Here is a 16,288-nt window from a genome sequence, read left to right on the forward strand (position 1 = left end):
TTATTGTGTATGCAAGTGCTGCGCATACATTAGCCTACAGGGAAGAAATGTCCAATTATGAAAAGAAGAAATTTGCTATTATCTCCTTCTAACAAACCAATTTAGTAATTATAAAAGTCTCTGAACTCAGAAGGATTTTTTAAGAGCTGAGTGATGAAACTGGAGCATCTTGTTTGCAATAACTTTCAGAGTTGGAACTCAAGTGAAAATATGGGAACGAACATTTCTTATTATACATAATTACAGTTGTTGCATGCTAACTTGAAATGATCAAAAGCAAAGAATTTATGAAAATTAGGGCCGTGCTGTCTTTTTCCTTAAAATATCTATTTATTTTAGGAAATATGCAACGAGATTTGTGTAACGTTTTACACGTTTACATCAGCTCTAGGGTATACACGCTTCTAGGAGCGCCCATGATCACCACTAACCCTTGCATGCCCAGGAGATAACCGCTGGTCAGAAGGTCTGGATGACCTTGCAAAGCCCGTGCAAGGCATGCTGCAGGAAGGCAGCAGGCGCACAGCCTGATACTTAGAGTGAAACGGATTCAAGAGGGTGTCTGCAGACTCGACTGAAGAGCCTTATTGGAGCACCCAATTCATTTACAATTCCTAAGTTGTTTTGCTCACTGTGAGAGGAATACTACCAATTTTAGAAGCTTAATATGTGTTAAGAGCTCATTAATATCATCAGAGTAAATGGGCCTATTAAAACATCTTTAAGCAATATCTGAACATAAATCTCCCTAAACTATATTTAATGACTGTACTTAAGATACATTATATGCAAGTCTTAATGAGACATTAGATAGCATTTTGGAGATTAAAATTAGAGAATCCATATAAAGTCTGTCCACTTAATGTAGCCTTAAGCTACACTGATGAAAAGCATTACTACCAAATTATTACTTCATTAGAACAAATATTTTCTAATCATTTCTGATTTATGCCATTAGTCGTTTCCCTATATATTATTCCTACATATATAAAAGTATACACAAAACAATTTTCTCGTTGCACAGGAGACGGGAGGAATTTTGAGCTTTCTAATGGCTGAGTTAATTACTTGTCTTTTTTCTACTGAGTTAAAAATAAGCACTCTTTACCAAAGTCCATTTACTGTATCCCCACTTTTCTAATTTAATTGGAGATTTTAATTCCATTAACCACAGGGTCATTTTTTAAACATTTGCTGTTTTGCTTTTCAAAGATTAATAAGACGTCTCAGACTCAGCAGCCCTGGACCATACCTTCAGCCCCTCTCTCCACAAGCGTCTACGTGCAGCAGCAGAGACCTCGGGACAAAGCCCAGCCCCCGGGACGGGGACGTGCTCACGCTGCGTCCCTGACCGCAGGGCACCCACGGCCGGGAGCCGCGAAGGGCGCTGGCAGCGAAGCCGTCTGTGGGCAGGGGCACTACCACCCCAGGGCTGGCCGAAGGAAGGAAAACCAAGCGACCGGGCGTGACTCTCAGCGGGAAGAAACGGTGCCAGTGCCGCCAGAGACCAGCGCTCCACGCAGGGCTGCGGGAGGGGACGACAAACGCTGGGGGGCAACGAGGAAATTCGGTGGAGCCCGGCGCTGGTGCCAGGCCAGGCGGGGCCCAGCCCGAGCGCCCCGCGGGCATGCGGGCCTGGGAACCTCGTCTGAAGGCCGGGTTCACACCAACCCGAACCACAGTAGCCTGGTTAGTGAGGGGGCTTCACGTGTGGCTTGTTGTGTATGAACAGCGTTTCGTCAGATAAATGAAGCCCCGCAACCTTCATGAATGCTATTCACTTACGAAATTATGCCATTGAGATATCCGGATCACGACGATCAGGGAAAACACCGGTGACACCTCTTGATAGGATTCAGCGCATGCTGCCTGGGTGACTGCTTCTCCCAGTAAAACAGTCTAACCACACTAGCTATTTTTAAAAAAATCCTTCTTTATTAGATGAAATCTGTACCAACAAGACTATTTTCATTTGTTCTGCCCAGATCTTCTATGCAAAAGAGAGAACATCTCATTGTAACAATTTTGCATTTTTAACTGTGCAAATTAAGCATTCTTCATAAATAACAGCCTGGTTTTCTGCACTAGAACTCCTTTTTATTAGCAGCACAGTAACGAACAATGAGCAATGTGTTCTATTATTCTTTGTCAAATCACAAAATACTACATTAGAATAACTCTGCTGGTCAATGTAATATAGTAGATTAAATTCAACTTCTGTGCAAAAACCACTGTAAAACAGCATGATAAGAAGGCTATAAAAAATTTAATTTTACTCCAAACTCCATCAGAAAAAAAAAATGGTGTGAAAAGTAATTTTGCATAATCAGTACACGCCATCTGGAACAATTAACCGATTTCTATAGAACTATGAGGATCAGTCATATCTGCTTATTAAAGATCAGAAATTATACAAGTAATAAATCCTTGAAAAAACTAAGCGTACTCCCGCCTGTCAACGCTATTTTAACTTCAAATACTGAAGAACGCCTGATAAGGCTGAAAAGAAGAGATTAATATATGCAAATTACATCCAGCATTTAAAATCCCCAACAACTGTCTCTGGTTTTCTGTCCCTTATTGCTGCCTTTATGTTTTATTCATATACCAACTCACCTGTCACTTCATAAGCTATAATATTATGGGGGTATTATTAAACAGCATAAAGCCGTGCTTTAATTGGAAAGCTTCATTGCATTTTCCAATTATTTGGAGTAAATTAAAAGCAGATGCACATAGTTTAATAAGGAGTCTAATATCAGTTCCGGGAAATCAAAATTCATTGTCATTACTATGCCGTGATAGTTTTGCAAACTGTACTCAATTTCAGAGGTTTTGAAAAGAAAATCTGTCTATGCAATCTGTTAATTGTCATTCGGTTAATAACTGTTTAAATATCCAAACCACATAGCGGCTTCCTATTTAAAAAAAATTAAACTATGGCACTCAGGAAAGCAAAACAAATACAGCGCAGCCCGCCTCGGAGGTTGTGCTCCACAAGCAACCGGTGCAAGTCCTCAGGAGCAGCCACGCGCCAGCGTCTCTCCAAGCAAGCGCAGGTCGACAGCACTGCCCTGACGGCACCCTGCCAGCAACACCCGCACCACCATCCTCACCGCGTCCTCCCACAGCGAGCACCATGCGAGCCCCTGCCCACACGCCTGCCTGCACGCGCGGGGCAAGGAACCAGGTAACCCTCCAGGTGGAAATCCACAAGCACTTCCCTTGGAGGACATGCAGTCTGAGTAAAACGAGTAAAGACCAAGTCTGGCACGTTACAGCGTGAAAAAAAAATGAAACTTTACACACCAGTATGCAGCTTCATGGGATTAACAGACTAAACGCATGACAAAGAGCGGCACCGCAGCCAAAACCTTCATACAACTACGGAAAAATGGGATGGTGAAGACAGAATTTCACTTTGGACTACACCAGGTTAATCAGAAAAATCACATGCCCAAAAAAACTATACAGGCAGCAAAACTCGTGGCTTCATCTTTCACCGTCTGGTCCGAGCCCACCTGAGCGTAGCACTGAAAACATGGGATGTTACGCTACATCAGCAAGCATGCAAAAAAAATCTGTATAGCACAGATGAGCTGAATTTAGTAGGAAATACGCTCCTTTGAATCTCATTAAATACAGTATTAAGTAACACTTACATTTCCCTTTCTGAAATACGCAGCTGCAGCATCTTACATGAGCCTTCAGTCTCCCTGCACTGCTGGTTATTAATAGAACCTCTTATATTTTGAAGATTATCCAGGTCTCTAAGTCCAAAGACTGGAAATTTCAATAGGGCAGAAAAACAGGATGACTTTAATCTCAGCCCAGTAGAGGTTTCGATGCAGAATAAAGCTTGTGTCACAACTTGTCTGGTGTTTTTTTGTTTGGACCATCCTGATTAAAATTCGTTGTCACAAAAATAAATTTATTCTGCTTTTATTCTCAAGAAGTGCAAAGAACATACATGTGGAAATCTCGATCAACAGTAGGATATAGCACAGGGCCTCCCCCTTTAGAGAGAGGAATGTACTAAAATACGTGAAGATAGGAGGGTATTGCAAAACCACCAGAAACTATGCAGGAAGATGAAGATAAAAGCAATTCTTGTGCAGTGATCCAAAAAATAGCATCTTTCTTTTTTTCAAAATTACCTGTTTTAATAAAGCAGACACACTGTGCCAAGTGAACCATTTAATTATCTGCAAAAATGATGAAGCAAAACAATAGTTTGCAAAAATAAATGACTAACCTCTGATTAAAACGTCTGTCCTCATTACATACAGATAAAAGATACAGTATCTTCTAAAAGAAAATGTACATTGAAGAGAAGTAAGTGGCAGTTGTAGCATAGATAACCTGACATTTTGCAACAAGAAAGAAGTTGACATATGGGCACTGAAATGTAACGAAATCTTTCATTTTTCTTCCATTTCTTAATCTAGAAAGACAAGTGGGTTTTATTTATTTGTTTTTCCTAATGTGGCACGTGCGACAAGGCACCCTTGAGTCAGTCGCAGAGCACTGGAAAATCCGAGCTGCCAGAAAGCAGAGCGCCGAGCCACCCCCGGCCCCCCCCGGCCCCCCGGCACCTTCCTTCCGGTGCATTCCAGAGCACCAGAGCATCAAGACTCAAGGCCGTGCTGAATAATCCGACAAGCTCCAGAAAGGACAGAGAATCTGGAAGCAAACTGCTACCATAAGAGCAGTGTGTAAAATAAATCCTTCAAAAAAAAAAAAAAAAGAAAAAGCTACCCACAAAAAGTTACGAGTCTCCTTGCCAAGGTCTGCATTATCCGCTACAGGAAAGCAACTCCCTCCCCCCCCCAGGAACCCATTGACTTCGATGTTTTCCCAGATCCCTAACAGCAGTTTCCATTCCCGGATTACAAACCGACACTGGAAGAAACCCCATTTACCAAATCCTCCCGAACTTTCTAGAGGAGCCGCGTACCTGCCGCCTCCTGGCCGCGACTCACCGGCGGCTCAGCGCGACGCAGCCCGCAGCAGCCGGCGCTCGCGGCCCGCAGGGCCCCCGGGGCCCTGCATCGCGGGGTGCACCCCCTGCCCCTCCGGCCAGCCCGACCGTCCCCCCGGCACATGCCCCCTGCTTTGGAGTCGCTTCGTGCCGTGCAGATTCGCCTCAGCGGGCCAGCAGACTGAGCTGCGACCTGAGCCTTCTTTTGCAAGCGCTCCCGCCGCCAGCTGCGGCCCAGGCGCCACGCTCCGCCAAGGCTGCTGCTGCCACCGCACCCGCCCCAACCCGCGCCCACCAGGGAACGGCACCAGCAGCGCCCAAACGGCACCAAAAGAGCCCAGCTGCCCGATCGGATCACGTCCGTCTGCGCAGCCCGCGCCCCCCCGATGGGCCACGTGGGACACGTGCGCCTGTGCTGGGGTGGGTGAAAGCCACCTGGGTGGCACAGGGGCTCTGTCTTCATTTAAAAAAAAAAAAAGAAAAAAGAAAAAAATATTAATTTCACAAAGCTTGTTCTGACCTGTCCGCAGTGTCATAAAGAGGTAAATAAGAAAGCACTTTGAGGAGGAAGGGGAGCAGTAAGAAAGGTACACGATCCCAAAGCAAACAAAGCTGGAGGTGTGCAGGAGGCGCCACCTCCAAGAGCTCCCAAGGAAGCATCCTTCCCGCAGAGTGAGCTGCCAAGAGCAGGTCACCCAGTGCCACCCTGCAGCAGGCAGCGTCCCCCATCCCTCACGCCGAGCCTAGCTTCTCTGGGAAGCTACTTCACACAAGTAACCCTGGAGGTACAGAATTCTATGCCAGAAGCTAGGTTTCTGCCTTTGAGATGGAAGCTGAAGCAGTATCTAGAAGTTCACAGGTTTGTTTCCTATACAAGACTGATACAAAGAGGCTCTAACTATTTTCTGCACGCATTCTGACTGGGCCATTCAGAAGTATCTGATGCACTTCATGCACTGCAATTTCTGTCTTAACAGCCCAAGGGCATCAAGTTTCAGAAGTTACACAAATTTTGAACATAAGGCAGTCAATACAAGTTTGTGTTTTACAAGAATACCAGCAAACGTGTTTATCTGCAGTGTGACTTAGAAGCTGGCTACAGTAAGATTTCAGGACCAAAAAATGACAGCCCCGCCCAGTGGTATGCAGGGTCACACACCAAAGCCAGTGATGGCTTTGCCCACCTGATATTAGCAGGCAAAAGCTGCACAACAAGGAAGCACACTGCTTGGACCATCCTGTAATTCCTTGGGATTCACAGCTGAGAAAGTAAAAATCTCATTTTGCAAGCTTAGCCACTAGGTTCTAACGCAAAATCCTGCCACATGCGCTGCAAGGAATGTTAAGACTTTCTTCCATCTCTAATCCTTTTCTTGAAATGGCAAGTTGGTTGCATTATGTCTGACTGGCAGGTTAAAGCAATTCTGAAAGTTAAATCAAATGCTGGAGCTGATGCGGCTGCGGGGAAGCTCTGAGAGCTCCTGAGGCAGAGCACTGCCTTGCTGCCACGCGGGTCGTGCCTGGCTGGCCGTGTAACCTCTCCTCTGCTGGCCTTGTCCTCCAGCAGGGAGACAGCTTTTGCCTGTAGTCAGAATTTGAAGGCTTCCAACAGAAAATCCTGTAATTCTGAAGGTTTACCCATTGACACTTACACAGCAGAAAACTTACTGGAAGCAAGATTCCCACGGGGCGTCAGCATCTTGGCCTGAAACACACTGTTTATTCACTTCAGAGAGTCAGTGGTATTAAAGCCCATCCAGTTAGTGTTGCCTGTGAGAATATTTGCACTTCTAAATCTTTTGGTTTCTAAAAGGGTTAAAGCTTATTATTAGCATATAATTTACAGGTCCTTTCTCCCAGGAAAGAAATAATGCACAGTAAATGCCACATTCATTTTAATAATACATGTTACAGTCTGTGCCCAACATCTGCACAAAGGTAAAGCAGACAGATTTTTTTGACATGTCCCACTCTGCCATCCAAACACAGGCTTTTTGTTTCTTAAGTGACGGAAGGTTTAATCAAGAAAGCAGGCAATTCATCAATCGAAACAAGGCTGCTCACACCGCCCTGACAGCACACACATGGTTTTATACAGAAGAAACCTGGCCACCTGTCAGCAGCACCTTTTACATCAGGATATACAAATACACTGAGTGATCAATCCTCCAGCTCTTCCCATTCATTTCTTTGTTTTCTTATTATATTTTTCTTTATGCTAGATGTTGCCCTCATTCTCTGCAGGGATAGATGGGAGACAAGGCAAGCTGTGGCTGTTTATACACTATCATAAAAATTTATATACCTTTAAAGTGACTTATTTCCCTTCTATTTGAGTACCATTATTATAAATAATTTTTCACTTCATTCAGGAATTTTCCCTGCACGTTATCAACTGCGGCTGCCTGAGAGGGCTCCCTCTGTCCTTGTGGCTCTGATAAGCCAAAGCAATATGCAGCCAGAGGATGTTGAAGTCTGAAATGAAGGCAGTATGTAGTCACGACAACATCTTAATTAAGCTGAAGGCCATGAAGAAAGACTATGCTGTGAAATACTGAGCAATGTCTGTCGACAGGTCTGTCTAGAGCAAGGCATTCTTCTTCCAGCAGCTGCCCATTTGAACATGCTTATTGCACCTGTCAGCTCCTCAGCACCATGCTCCCAGAGACCTTTTGCAGATCAGCTTATAGGCAATTCTGTGTTTTGGCCTTGGAAGCACGGCGCGGTGTGGGAACGGGAGCCTGCTGAATGTGGAGGAGGTGGCCGGCGGCACAGCGCAGCACTACATACAGCAGCACGGGGAAGGCTCCCTTTGCAGTGCTGGGAGGGCAGGGCAATAGTTTCCTATACGCAGCTTGTCAAAGGCTGATTAATTAGTTTGTTGTGCAAACAGGAGACTCCCTAACTTTCTGGTCGCACAATGTTTAATTGCCAAGACTGGAAACGACAAGGAGCTGGTTAAAGACTCTAACTACTACTTTCAGAACCATTTCTTCCAGGTTTGCAGTAATAATTACATTGCATACATGGAGAAGTAACAGGACAGTTCCAGTGGGGACACGGCAATTTCTTCCAAAAACGTATTTTGGTAGAACCAGGTAGGCTCGACAGCCAGAACTCACCTCACCTACCACAAACAGGCTGAAAGCCGCTGAGAGCCTTCATTTTCACGACTACTGAGAAAGTCTTAGGTGTCTGAGACCACAGTGCAACTCCTCACGTCACCCTCCTTTCTACCTCTCTCTTCCTCAGCACCCCATCCTGCTCGCACCACAAGAATGCAGACTGAGGCGACACCAGAACTAGAAAGCAGGAGACTGTTTGTAATGGCTTTTGTTTCCCTGTGCCAGTACCAGGAACCTTCCATTATGCTGAGAGCCAAGAGAGGGAGCCAGCAGCATGTCCACGCGCCGGCAGCGCCTGCTCTGCAGCAGCGGAACCGGAGCCGCGTCCCTGAGCTGCCGGCCCGTGGTCACCTCGCCTGTCCCGGTGGCCGCCCAGCACCGCAGCCCACGGGGCTCCCTGCCGCCCACGGGAGCAAACCCACGCTCCCTGCGTACCCACCGCCCCCAGAGCGGCAAACCCCAACCCGGCAGAGCAGTTGGGGCGGCAGTGCAGAAGCATTAATAAGTTTCCCGTTGCCATGGCACTGCAGCGAGACACTAACATCGCAGCAGAGATAAAAGGGACTGGCTGCAAACTACACCGACATAACAGGAAACTTCTGAATGGTTTCCACTGTGCGTCTTGGGGTTATCCTACCTTGGTAACGTTTAAGCACGCAAAGGGAATTGTCACAGCACCTAATCACAGCTGCTGAAAAGGCTGCAGTGGTCAGGAGTTATGCATGAAGATCCCTGCCAAGGCACAGGATGTTTCATATGACAAGAGCCTTTCTTCAGAAACGTCTCACAGCTGCAATAGCCATTACAGCACGCGTATGCACAACCTGTCTAACAATGTGCCTGGAGGAGAACCTGTGCCGTTGGGGGGTGTACAGTTATATATTTTGAAATGTGCTTCTATAAACGCGGAGGACTAACACTATGCTCAGTTGTTCACGTGTGTTTTGTACTTTGCCTGTAATTACCTGGTAAAACATTCAGGATCTTTGCAAAATAGGTCATCTTTCCAGGCTGGTTATGCTACAAGCAGAGGCAGTCCATGGGAAGTCCCAGAAGCAGGATCATCCCCGGTAACACTCATGTAGAACTGCTGCCACTGTTAGTGCGTTTGATGCTTTATTAGGAGAGAAGCAACAGCTTTCCCATCCTCTGTGTAGGATGGTCTCATGTGAACACAAGAACATGCTTTCCCTTACATTTCTAAATCTATTAGGGCAGGAAAGTAACAAGAAAAACGAGTACTGACAAGAATTATGCCATTGTTATATTCCATCTATTTAGGAACCTGAAGCTGCAGTTTCAGTCAGAGATTACCTTTTAAATAACCCTTTGATTATGGTACATGAATTAATGCCATGTTCCCATGTTAGAAGTGTCACTCACTATTAATAGAAAGGACCTGTGAATGGCACTTTTTTGCCATCTTCTCTTCTCTGATTATGCACAAGCAAGTACCTATTGTACAACCCACTGCTGCTTTTCGTGGGTTTCCAAACCATCCTGAAAATCTGCTTCAGCCAAATGAAGGGATTTTACCTTCATTAGCTTTTGCAGAGCCAGTGTTAAAGCTAGTATTTTTTTTCCTCTTGCAAAAATGTCGTAACAAAGAGAAAACTGCAGCGAAGTGTGTTTCTACTATGGCTATCACAGTACTTGTGCAGCTGTAAGATTACTCAAAATAGTAATTTTAAGGAAAATATGTTGCACTCCAGCACTACTTATCTGAAGTACAGAATGAGATAATCCCATAAGAGAACACGCAGGTGAAATGCATTGTTGTGCCAGAGCTGCACGTAGCATTTGCCTTTAGTTTGCAGAAACAAAAGTCCTGCAGTGCTTTGTAACAGCTTCCGGACAGCCCTCTGCATCACCAGCAGCGACAGACTCCAAGAGGTGCAATTCTGTAAAGCATCCCTGCCTCTCGCTCCCAGGCACGTGTTCATCCTGGGCCCTGAGAAACACGCTGTGTTCCTTTTCAGCGCACTCATCTTCCAAGAAGTCAAACACTCAAAAGCAAGACCTCCACAGAAGAACAGAGCTGTCAGGGACAGCTCAGCAGGGTCCCCAGTTCCAAAATGAACCCACCACGTGGCCCTGAAGCACAGTAACAGAGCACCTGTACCCGCATGGGCACAGGCATGGGCTTGAGCCTCACCACTCTATTAAACATACATCTTCCCTACAGACTAAGTGAAAATTAAAAATAGAAAAAATATTCACTAGCAGTTTTATTTTTTTATTTTTTTTTCCTCCCCACACTGGCATCTGGAAACGCATTAGTTCCAGCATTTGCATGCTGGCCAGGACTGGCTAACATAGAGAAAGTCACAGCTAGAGAGAACGGGTGTGCACATTCAAGCACCTCGTTTCTAAAAGTGAAGTAGAATCCCCCACATCCTAACATCAAATTTCAAATCTACCTGTTAAAAACAGCAATGTTAGGGTATGTTGAGTGTAGCAAAGAACTGCATGTATGATAACTCATCCTTGCAGTGCTAGATGAAGCCTCCTGTTAAATATGCAGAGGTGTCATCTTTTACAACCCACCTGTGAAGATCACGAAAAAGATGAGGAGCAGTTTGTGCCAGTGTTGCTTTCCACCAGATCTCTCACCTAGAGCCCCCATGAGCAGCAGCATCCCTCCCTGAGGTCGGCAGTCTCCCCTGTGAGGAGTAATGTTTGCTGCCAGTAATACTCGTGCCCGTGCATTTTCTGGAGTCCCTCTGCGCCCCTCATGCTCTTGACAATTAAATGGCACTGACAGAAAAGCTTGAAGCATATTTCACAGATACCACACGTCTGGCTATTTATGCAAACAGGGCCGCTTTACCTGGTTACACTTCTGATTAGAGGTGCAGAGAAACCATTGTGTGCGCCAGCTTACCTGATATAGCATACAAATTTGAGTGCTGGTGCTCCAGGTCCAGGCGAGTGCTGTGACTTTTGCCTCGAAAGCTAGCAGGAAGAGTTAGCGAGATGTGCCTGGAGAAGAGAAACGGGGAAATCAAGATGAGGTTTCTACAGACCAAAAGACACTACTACTACTATCAGCTCATTCTTGCCTTACAGTTGTGCTCAAGTTAAGCCGCAAACATCAGTTTTAACGTTTCTAAGAGATGGAGTGGATCCCAAATAACAGTGAGGGGACAGAGGTGGTGATTCCACCATCGCAGCTCAGTGCCGTTCAGCTGCTTGCATCTGCTCCTCAGTCCAGCTGTGAGCAGGACAGGGCCTCTACCCTGGCGCAAGCCCCCTCCGCCCCACTGAACATCAAACTGAGCCAACAACCAAAACACTACGGAGCAGCAGCATCTGCCTGCAAGGTGGGCTCCAGAGCAGGACACAGCCTCGAAACACCCGCATGGTGGCTGGCGAGCACAAGTCTCCCCCCGCGAGCAAAAGGCACCTGAAGCGCACCCGGTGGGACTTGGCTGTGGTTCCTTCAAGGCAGAGGACACGATTAGTGAGTGCTTTGGATTGATCTGTATCAAAAACTAAGTACATTCATAAATAAAACCTTTAAAATCTCAACGGCTGTGGTCTGCTCCAGACTTAACCAAGGCATGCTGCACGCTACCCTGCTCTCCGATGCAGAGGAGGATGCACAAATTGAGCTTTCCTCCACTGGCCACAGAGGAGAGGAAAGCCAAACGTCACCCCTTGCCTCTCCCTAAGTGGAGCAGCAAGTGTGCCCTGCCTACCAACAGCTTTCTGCACAGCCCTTCCTGCAGCAGAGACATGTTTTACATCTTCCGTTAAATCCTCCTTGTGCTAGCTATAAATAGGAAAAAACCAGGAACTCATAGAAGTGAAGGTGAAACTATTTTCAGTGGCTCAGAGGTCATTAAAAGGAAAACGCAGCACACAGTGAGCCTGGACAGAGGCTTGAAGAAGAGACGGACAACCTTCCCAGAAACAACGCGGTATTGGAGAGATGGAGGTGACAGCAAGCCCGGCTCTTGGGGCCAGAAAGGTGGTCGCACCCCTCGCTGCTGAAGCCTGGAGCCTTGGCACCAGCCCCCCCAGCCCTGAGGAGGACGGGACCCGGCCACCCTCGGGACACGGCGCAAGCAGCGAACACCAGCCCCACGCTGCTCACCAAAACTCGTTGCGCTGGCAGGACACAACCCAGCAGAACCGCCCAGACACCTGAGCACTCGGATTTGGAAGGACACGACACATTTTTCTGCTGCCCAACCCACCCCACGGGGCAGAGGACACAGCTCTGCCCCCCCGGGCAGGGCAGCCGCGCGGAGCTCCCCTGGAGGTCTCCCCAAGGAACGGCTTCTTGCTCACGTTGCTACTGGCAGCCCACAGATTCTCATGCTTTGATGAGAGATCCCAGCTTCCCCCTTCTAATTCAAATTTGTATTTTTTCTAAAACTGACCTCAAGTCTACTTGAATTCCTGTAAAACGTTATCGTTAATCTTCTGGACCCCATTGCCATACATAATGAAGATGCTCCCTCTCCACAGAGGGACTTACTCTACCATGAAAACAAAGGCAACAGCTACCGCTTCACAAAAGGCAAAGCCACCCGAATATGGCGAGATGCTTGGCATGCCCTTTTGCCAGAAAACAAGGCAGCCTTTTTTGCAGCTACGGTATTTGTGATGGGCAACAAAGAGCCCTCTGTATTCTCTAGCGTAGTACCAGATCCATTTTCTTAGCTAGCAGGTTTTATCTATCGAGCAGATCATCTGGAAATTATCTGCCTTTAAAAACAGGACACATTTTGTGAAGAGCTACATATTTTTAGATCTTGATGCAGCTGATGGCGAACAGCATGGATAAAATAAGAAAAAGCAAACATCAGTTTGAATTTGCTTGTGCTTCCTGGAGCTATTTCTAACAACAACAAAAAAAAAGATGGTGTGAAAATATTTTCAAATTTGGCTAACAGTTTTCTGTTTAAAACACAATCCATATGAGACTCTCTTGGCCAGCACAGGCAGGTTTGTCATGAACACACTTTAAAACAGGAGACCACTGCCTGTAGGCATTACACACATTTCATTTGTTTTTAGCAGTATCCAAAAATACTTTGAGGCATCAAAACAGCTAACAAAGATTTTTGAATTTCTCTTACTTGTACTGCAGACTGTTTTCTTCATACCTAAACAAAACAGCAGGAAATGCTTTGGAAGTAAACAAAGCAGGTCTATTTAAAAAGGCCCATTTCTGAGCAGAGTACTTTAAAAGTTTATCCCAGCTTCTGCTGTAAGAGGCTAAATCTTTTCCATATGTACAGTTCTTTTCAGCAAGCCACCACCAAGCCCAGAGAGACCACCGCATGCTGCTGAAGCCGGTCATGCAGATCGCATCGACCTGCAGGACTGGAAAGGACAGCTCCACAGGTAGTTCACAGAGGCATTGTGTAAGCAAAATTACAGAGCTGTCAGTTCCGCGAACAAACACCACAGCCTTCCAACAAAGCTCCGAAATCTTACTTTGCAAAAGACATCCCCAACCAAGTCCCCGGGCACTACCAAGTCTGCATGGCAGCACCAGGTTGCACAAACACCACATGTTAAAGAGGTGCATGCATTCCACGCGCGTAATTACAATGAATCACTCACAGCCTGACGGACTCCGACCATACACACACAAATATGGCAGCAGAAGTTCACATATCCAGACCTCGTTTCCTAACTCGACATAATACCCTATTTGCTTTTCATTCCAGATGTATCAACATGAAAATACATACCAAAATACTCCCTCAAGCTGGGGAAAAGTACAAGCAGCACAGGTAGGCGCGTGCTTTGATGCTTGTTGGTGGCGGGCAGGCAGCTCTGCAGCTGCTCTCACGGGGCTCTCCGTGCCACAAGCGCCCATCCCACCCATGGCAGGTCACCTTCCAGCGCCGAGCGTCCTGAGCACTGTTATGAAGGTGCTTGAAAGCAACGTAAAATGCCGTTGTTTCTACGTCTCCACTTCTTTTGCCACCTTCTGTTCTCTGAGGCAGGACAAACAGGTATTTCATCCTTTCTACCAGGCTGCACTGTGCAGAGCTAGGTCTCTCCAAGGAGAAAATTTAGCTGTAAGACCACAAGACAGAGGGTAACGACTGCTAGAACGAGATCAGTTCTTCCCCTCCCCCTTTCTCTTTTAAGAGCGTGACATGGTAGGGAAATATGGGAAACAAAGTCTAATTTATTTTAAATTAATGCAAACTTTAGCCAGGATCAATATAACTTATACCTAGTCAGTTGATTGCATAATGCATTTTCCTTATGCGTTGTGAAAGCCAAATCATTTTACATTGTAGAAGACAAAAAAAAAAGAAAGAGAGGCTGCCATTGAAAAGCAAGAAAATCCCAATTACAAAGTCCCCAAGTTCCTAAACACATATCGTGAAAGTATGTGCAGCTCTGTGGCATATGGCAAATCAATTACTAGTTTAAATTTTAAAACAAAAACATGGTAAATGTGTTGCAGAAATAATCAAGAACAACGGTTTGGTTTAGATTACAGCGGCCACTAGAGTTTTGAATACAATTAATCATCATTCCAGGCAATGGGAAGCCATATTGACACTTATTCCTAATTTGAATATTTAATTAGGGTGAAGTTCTTCATCAAATTATCACAGAACTGGGAGGAAAGCCTGAAAGATTTAAACAATTACTACTTTAACCCCTCACCAACTGCTCACCTGCGGGCACAAGAATCTTTTCCCCGTTCTGCAAAGGAAGAACGTGCTCACACAATACAAAAAGACAATATTTAAAGGATGTAACAAATACACTGCAAAAGGTACCTGCGCGTTTGGCATCCCGCAGGCTGCTGACTACCCATGCTCTTTGACCTTTCTCAGAGCAAATCTTCCAGGCCGGAAAGCAAATCTTGCCACCAAGTGTTGTTTCCGGGGTGGCGGTTTGGTTTTTTTGCTGCTGTTGTTTTTTGTTGGTTTGGTTTTCTGTTTTTGTTTTTTAAATTAACTGAAGAACATGTCCAGAATCACTGACCAGGTCCGCGTGCTGAGGGACGAAGCCCTGCTCCAAGGGGCACGGACCCCGAGCCAGCGGCCGGCCGGCGCAGGGGGAGCCCCCCGGGCCGGCCCTGGGACTGCCCCGGAGCCGCGCCGCTCCGCGGACACCCTCCTTCCGCCCTGCCTCGGATCCTTACGTGCTGTATTAATCCATATACGAAAATCTCTTTTAATGAGGAGTGATATAGTTATGAACTCTCTAGGGCCATAATTAGAGCAAACTAATTGAAGTTGTGTTTTGACACACTTTCCAAATTCACGGGTACTGCATGACATATTCACAACACTACTGCCGCACAGCCATGGCGACAGCAAAATCATTAGGCTAATAACGCTTATTTGCATTCGCATCATGCCAGCAGCATGCCGTTAAATACTGCTTCAACCAGTGCTCGTCTGCTCTGAAAGTTTCCACTGAAAGATATTAACAGTAATTATTAGTTCTTTAGTGGAATCTCTAACGTTAGGGAATGGCAACTCGCATTAACTATTCTAATCCCAATTATGTTCCTTCTGAATTGTCAGAAACGAAGGTTTTTTCCTCCCCACTGAATTCAAGCGACAAGGCGGGTTTGGTGCCGTCTGTCCCTCAGGGAGGAGGGAAGCCTGCCCCGGTGAGGCTCACGGCAGGATTTCGGGCCCGTTCTCACCAAAGCTGAAGTAAAAAACCCATTGTTTCAGCAGGGGTTAAAGAAAGAGAACATTACAAAAAATATTTTTCCCCAACATATTGTAAATTTCCAGACAATTTAGGATGAAACAGCCACATTACCATAATTCAGGACAGGTTAGATTTAATTACTCATTTAATTTTAGTTTTTCTTTTATTCATTAAATCTACAGACTGCATCCACACACAGCAGCAACAGAAGGACATGAGAGAGAGATCCTTCAGATGCTAGCAAAAGAGGTTCGAGGTCTGCACACATTATGGTCACTTTTTGACTGTTTCTAGAGAGAAACTTGCATAAAACAGGCTCAGGAATGCCCAACAGTTCCAAATAAGTTATTAATAACTGTCTGCATGAAGGTGATGAACTGCTTTTGAAGTCAGGGAGCAAGTACTCATAAAAAGTAACAAAAGATCATAAGGGGAAATGCCAGATATCAAAGGATGCTTCATAATTCATATAAAAATATCAGCAACGCACAGCAAAAGAACAATAGTAAGTTTTTGATTTCCAACT

General features: G+C 45.7%; 1 protein-coding gene across 9 annotated transcripts in view; it reads right to left on the reverse strand.

Moving 5' to 3' along the window:
• Window positions 1-16,288, reverse strand: part of MVB12B (multivesicular body subunit 12B) — a 66,671-nt gene that overhangs the window by 22,773 nt on the left and 27,610 nt on the right. For all 9 annotated transcript variants that reach the window (XM_080562521.1, XM_080562520.1, XM_080562522.1 and 6 more), the window contains one exon: window positions 10,991-11,088. In XM_080562521.1, coding sequence (XP_080418647.1) covers window positions 10,991-11,088 — 98 coding nt within the window. The remainder of the gene's footprint in view (window positions 1-10,990; window positions 11,089-16,288) is intronic.

Source organism: Anser brachyrhynchus (assembly GCF_964034855.1).
Source record: "Anser brachyrhynchus genome assembly, chromosome: 19".
Taxonomy (NCBI): Eukaryota; Metazoa; Chordata; class Aves; order Anseriformes; family Anatidae; genus Anser; species Anser brachyrhynchus.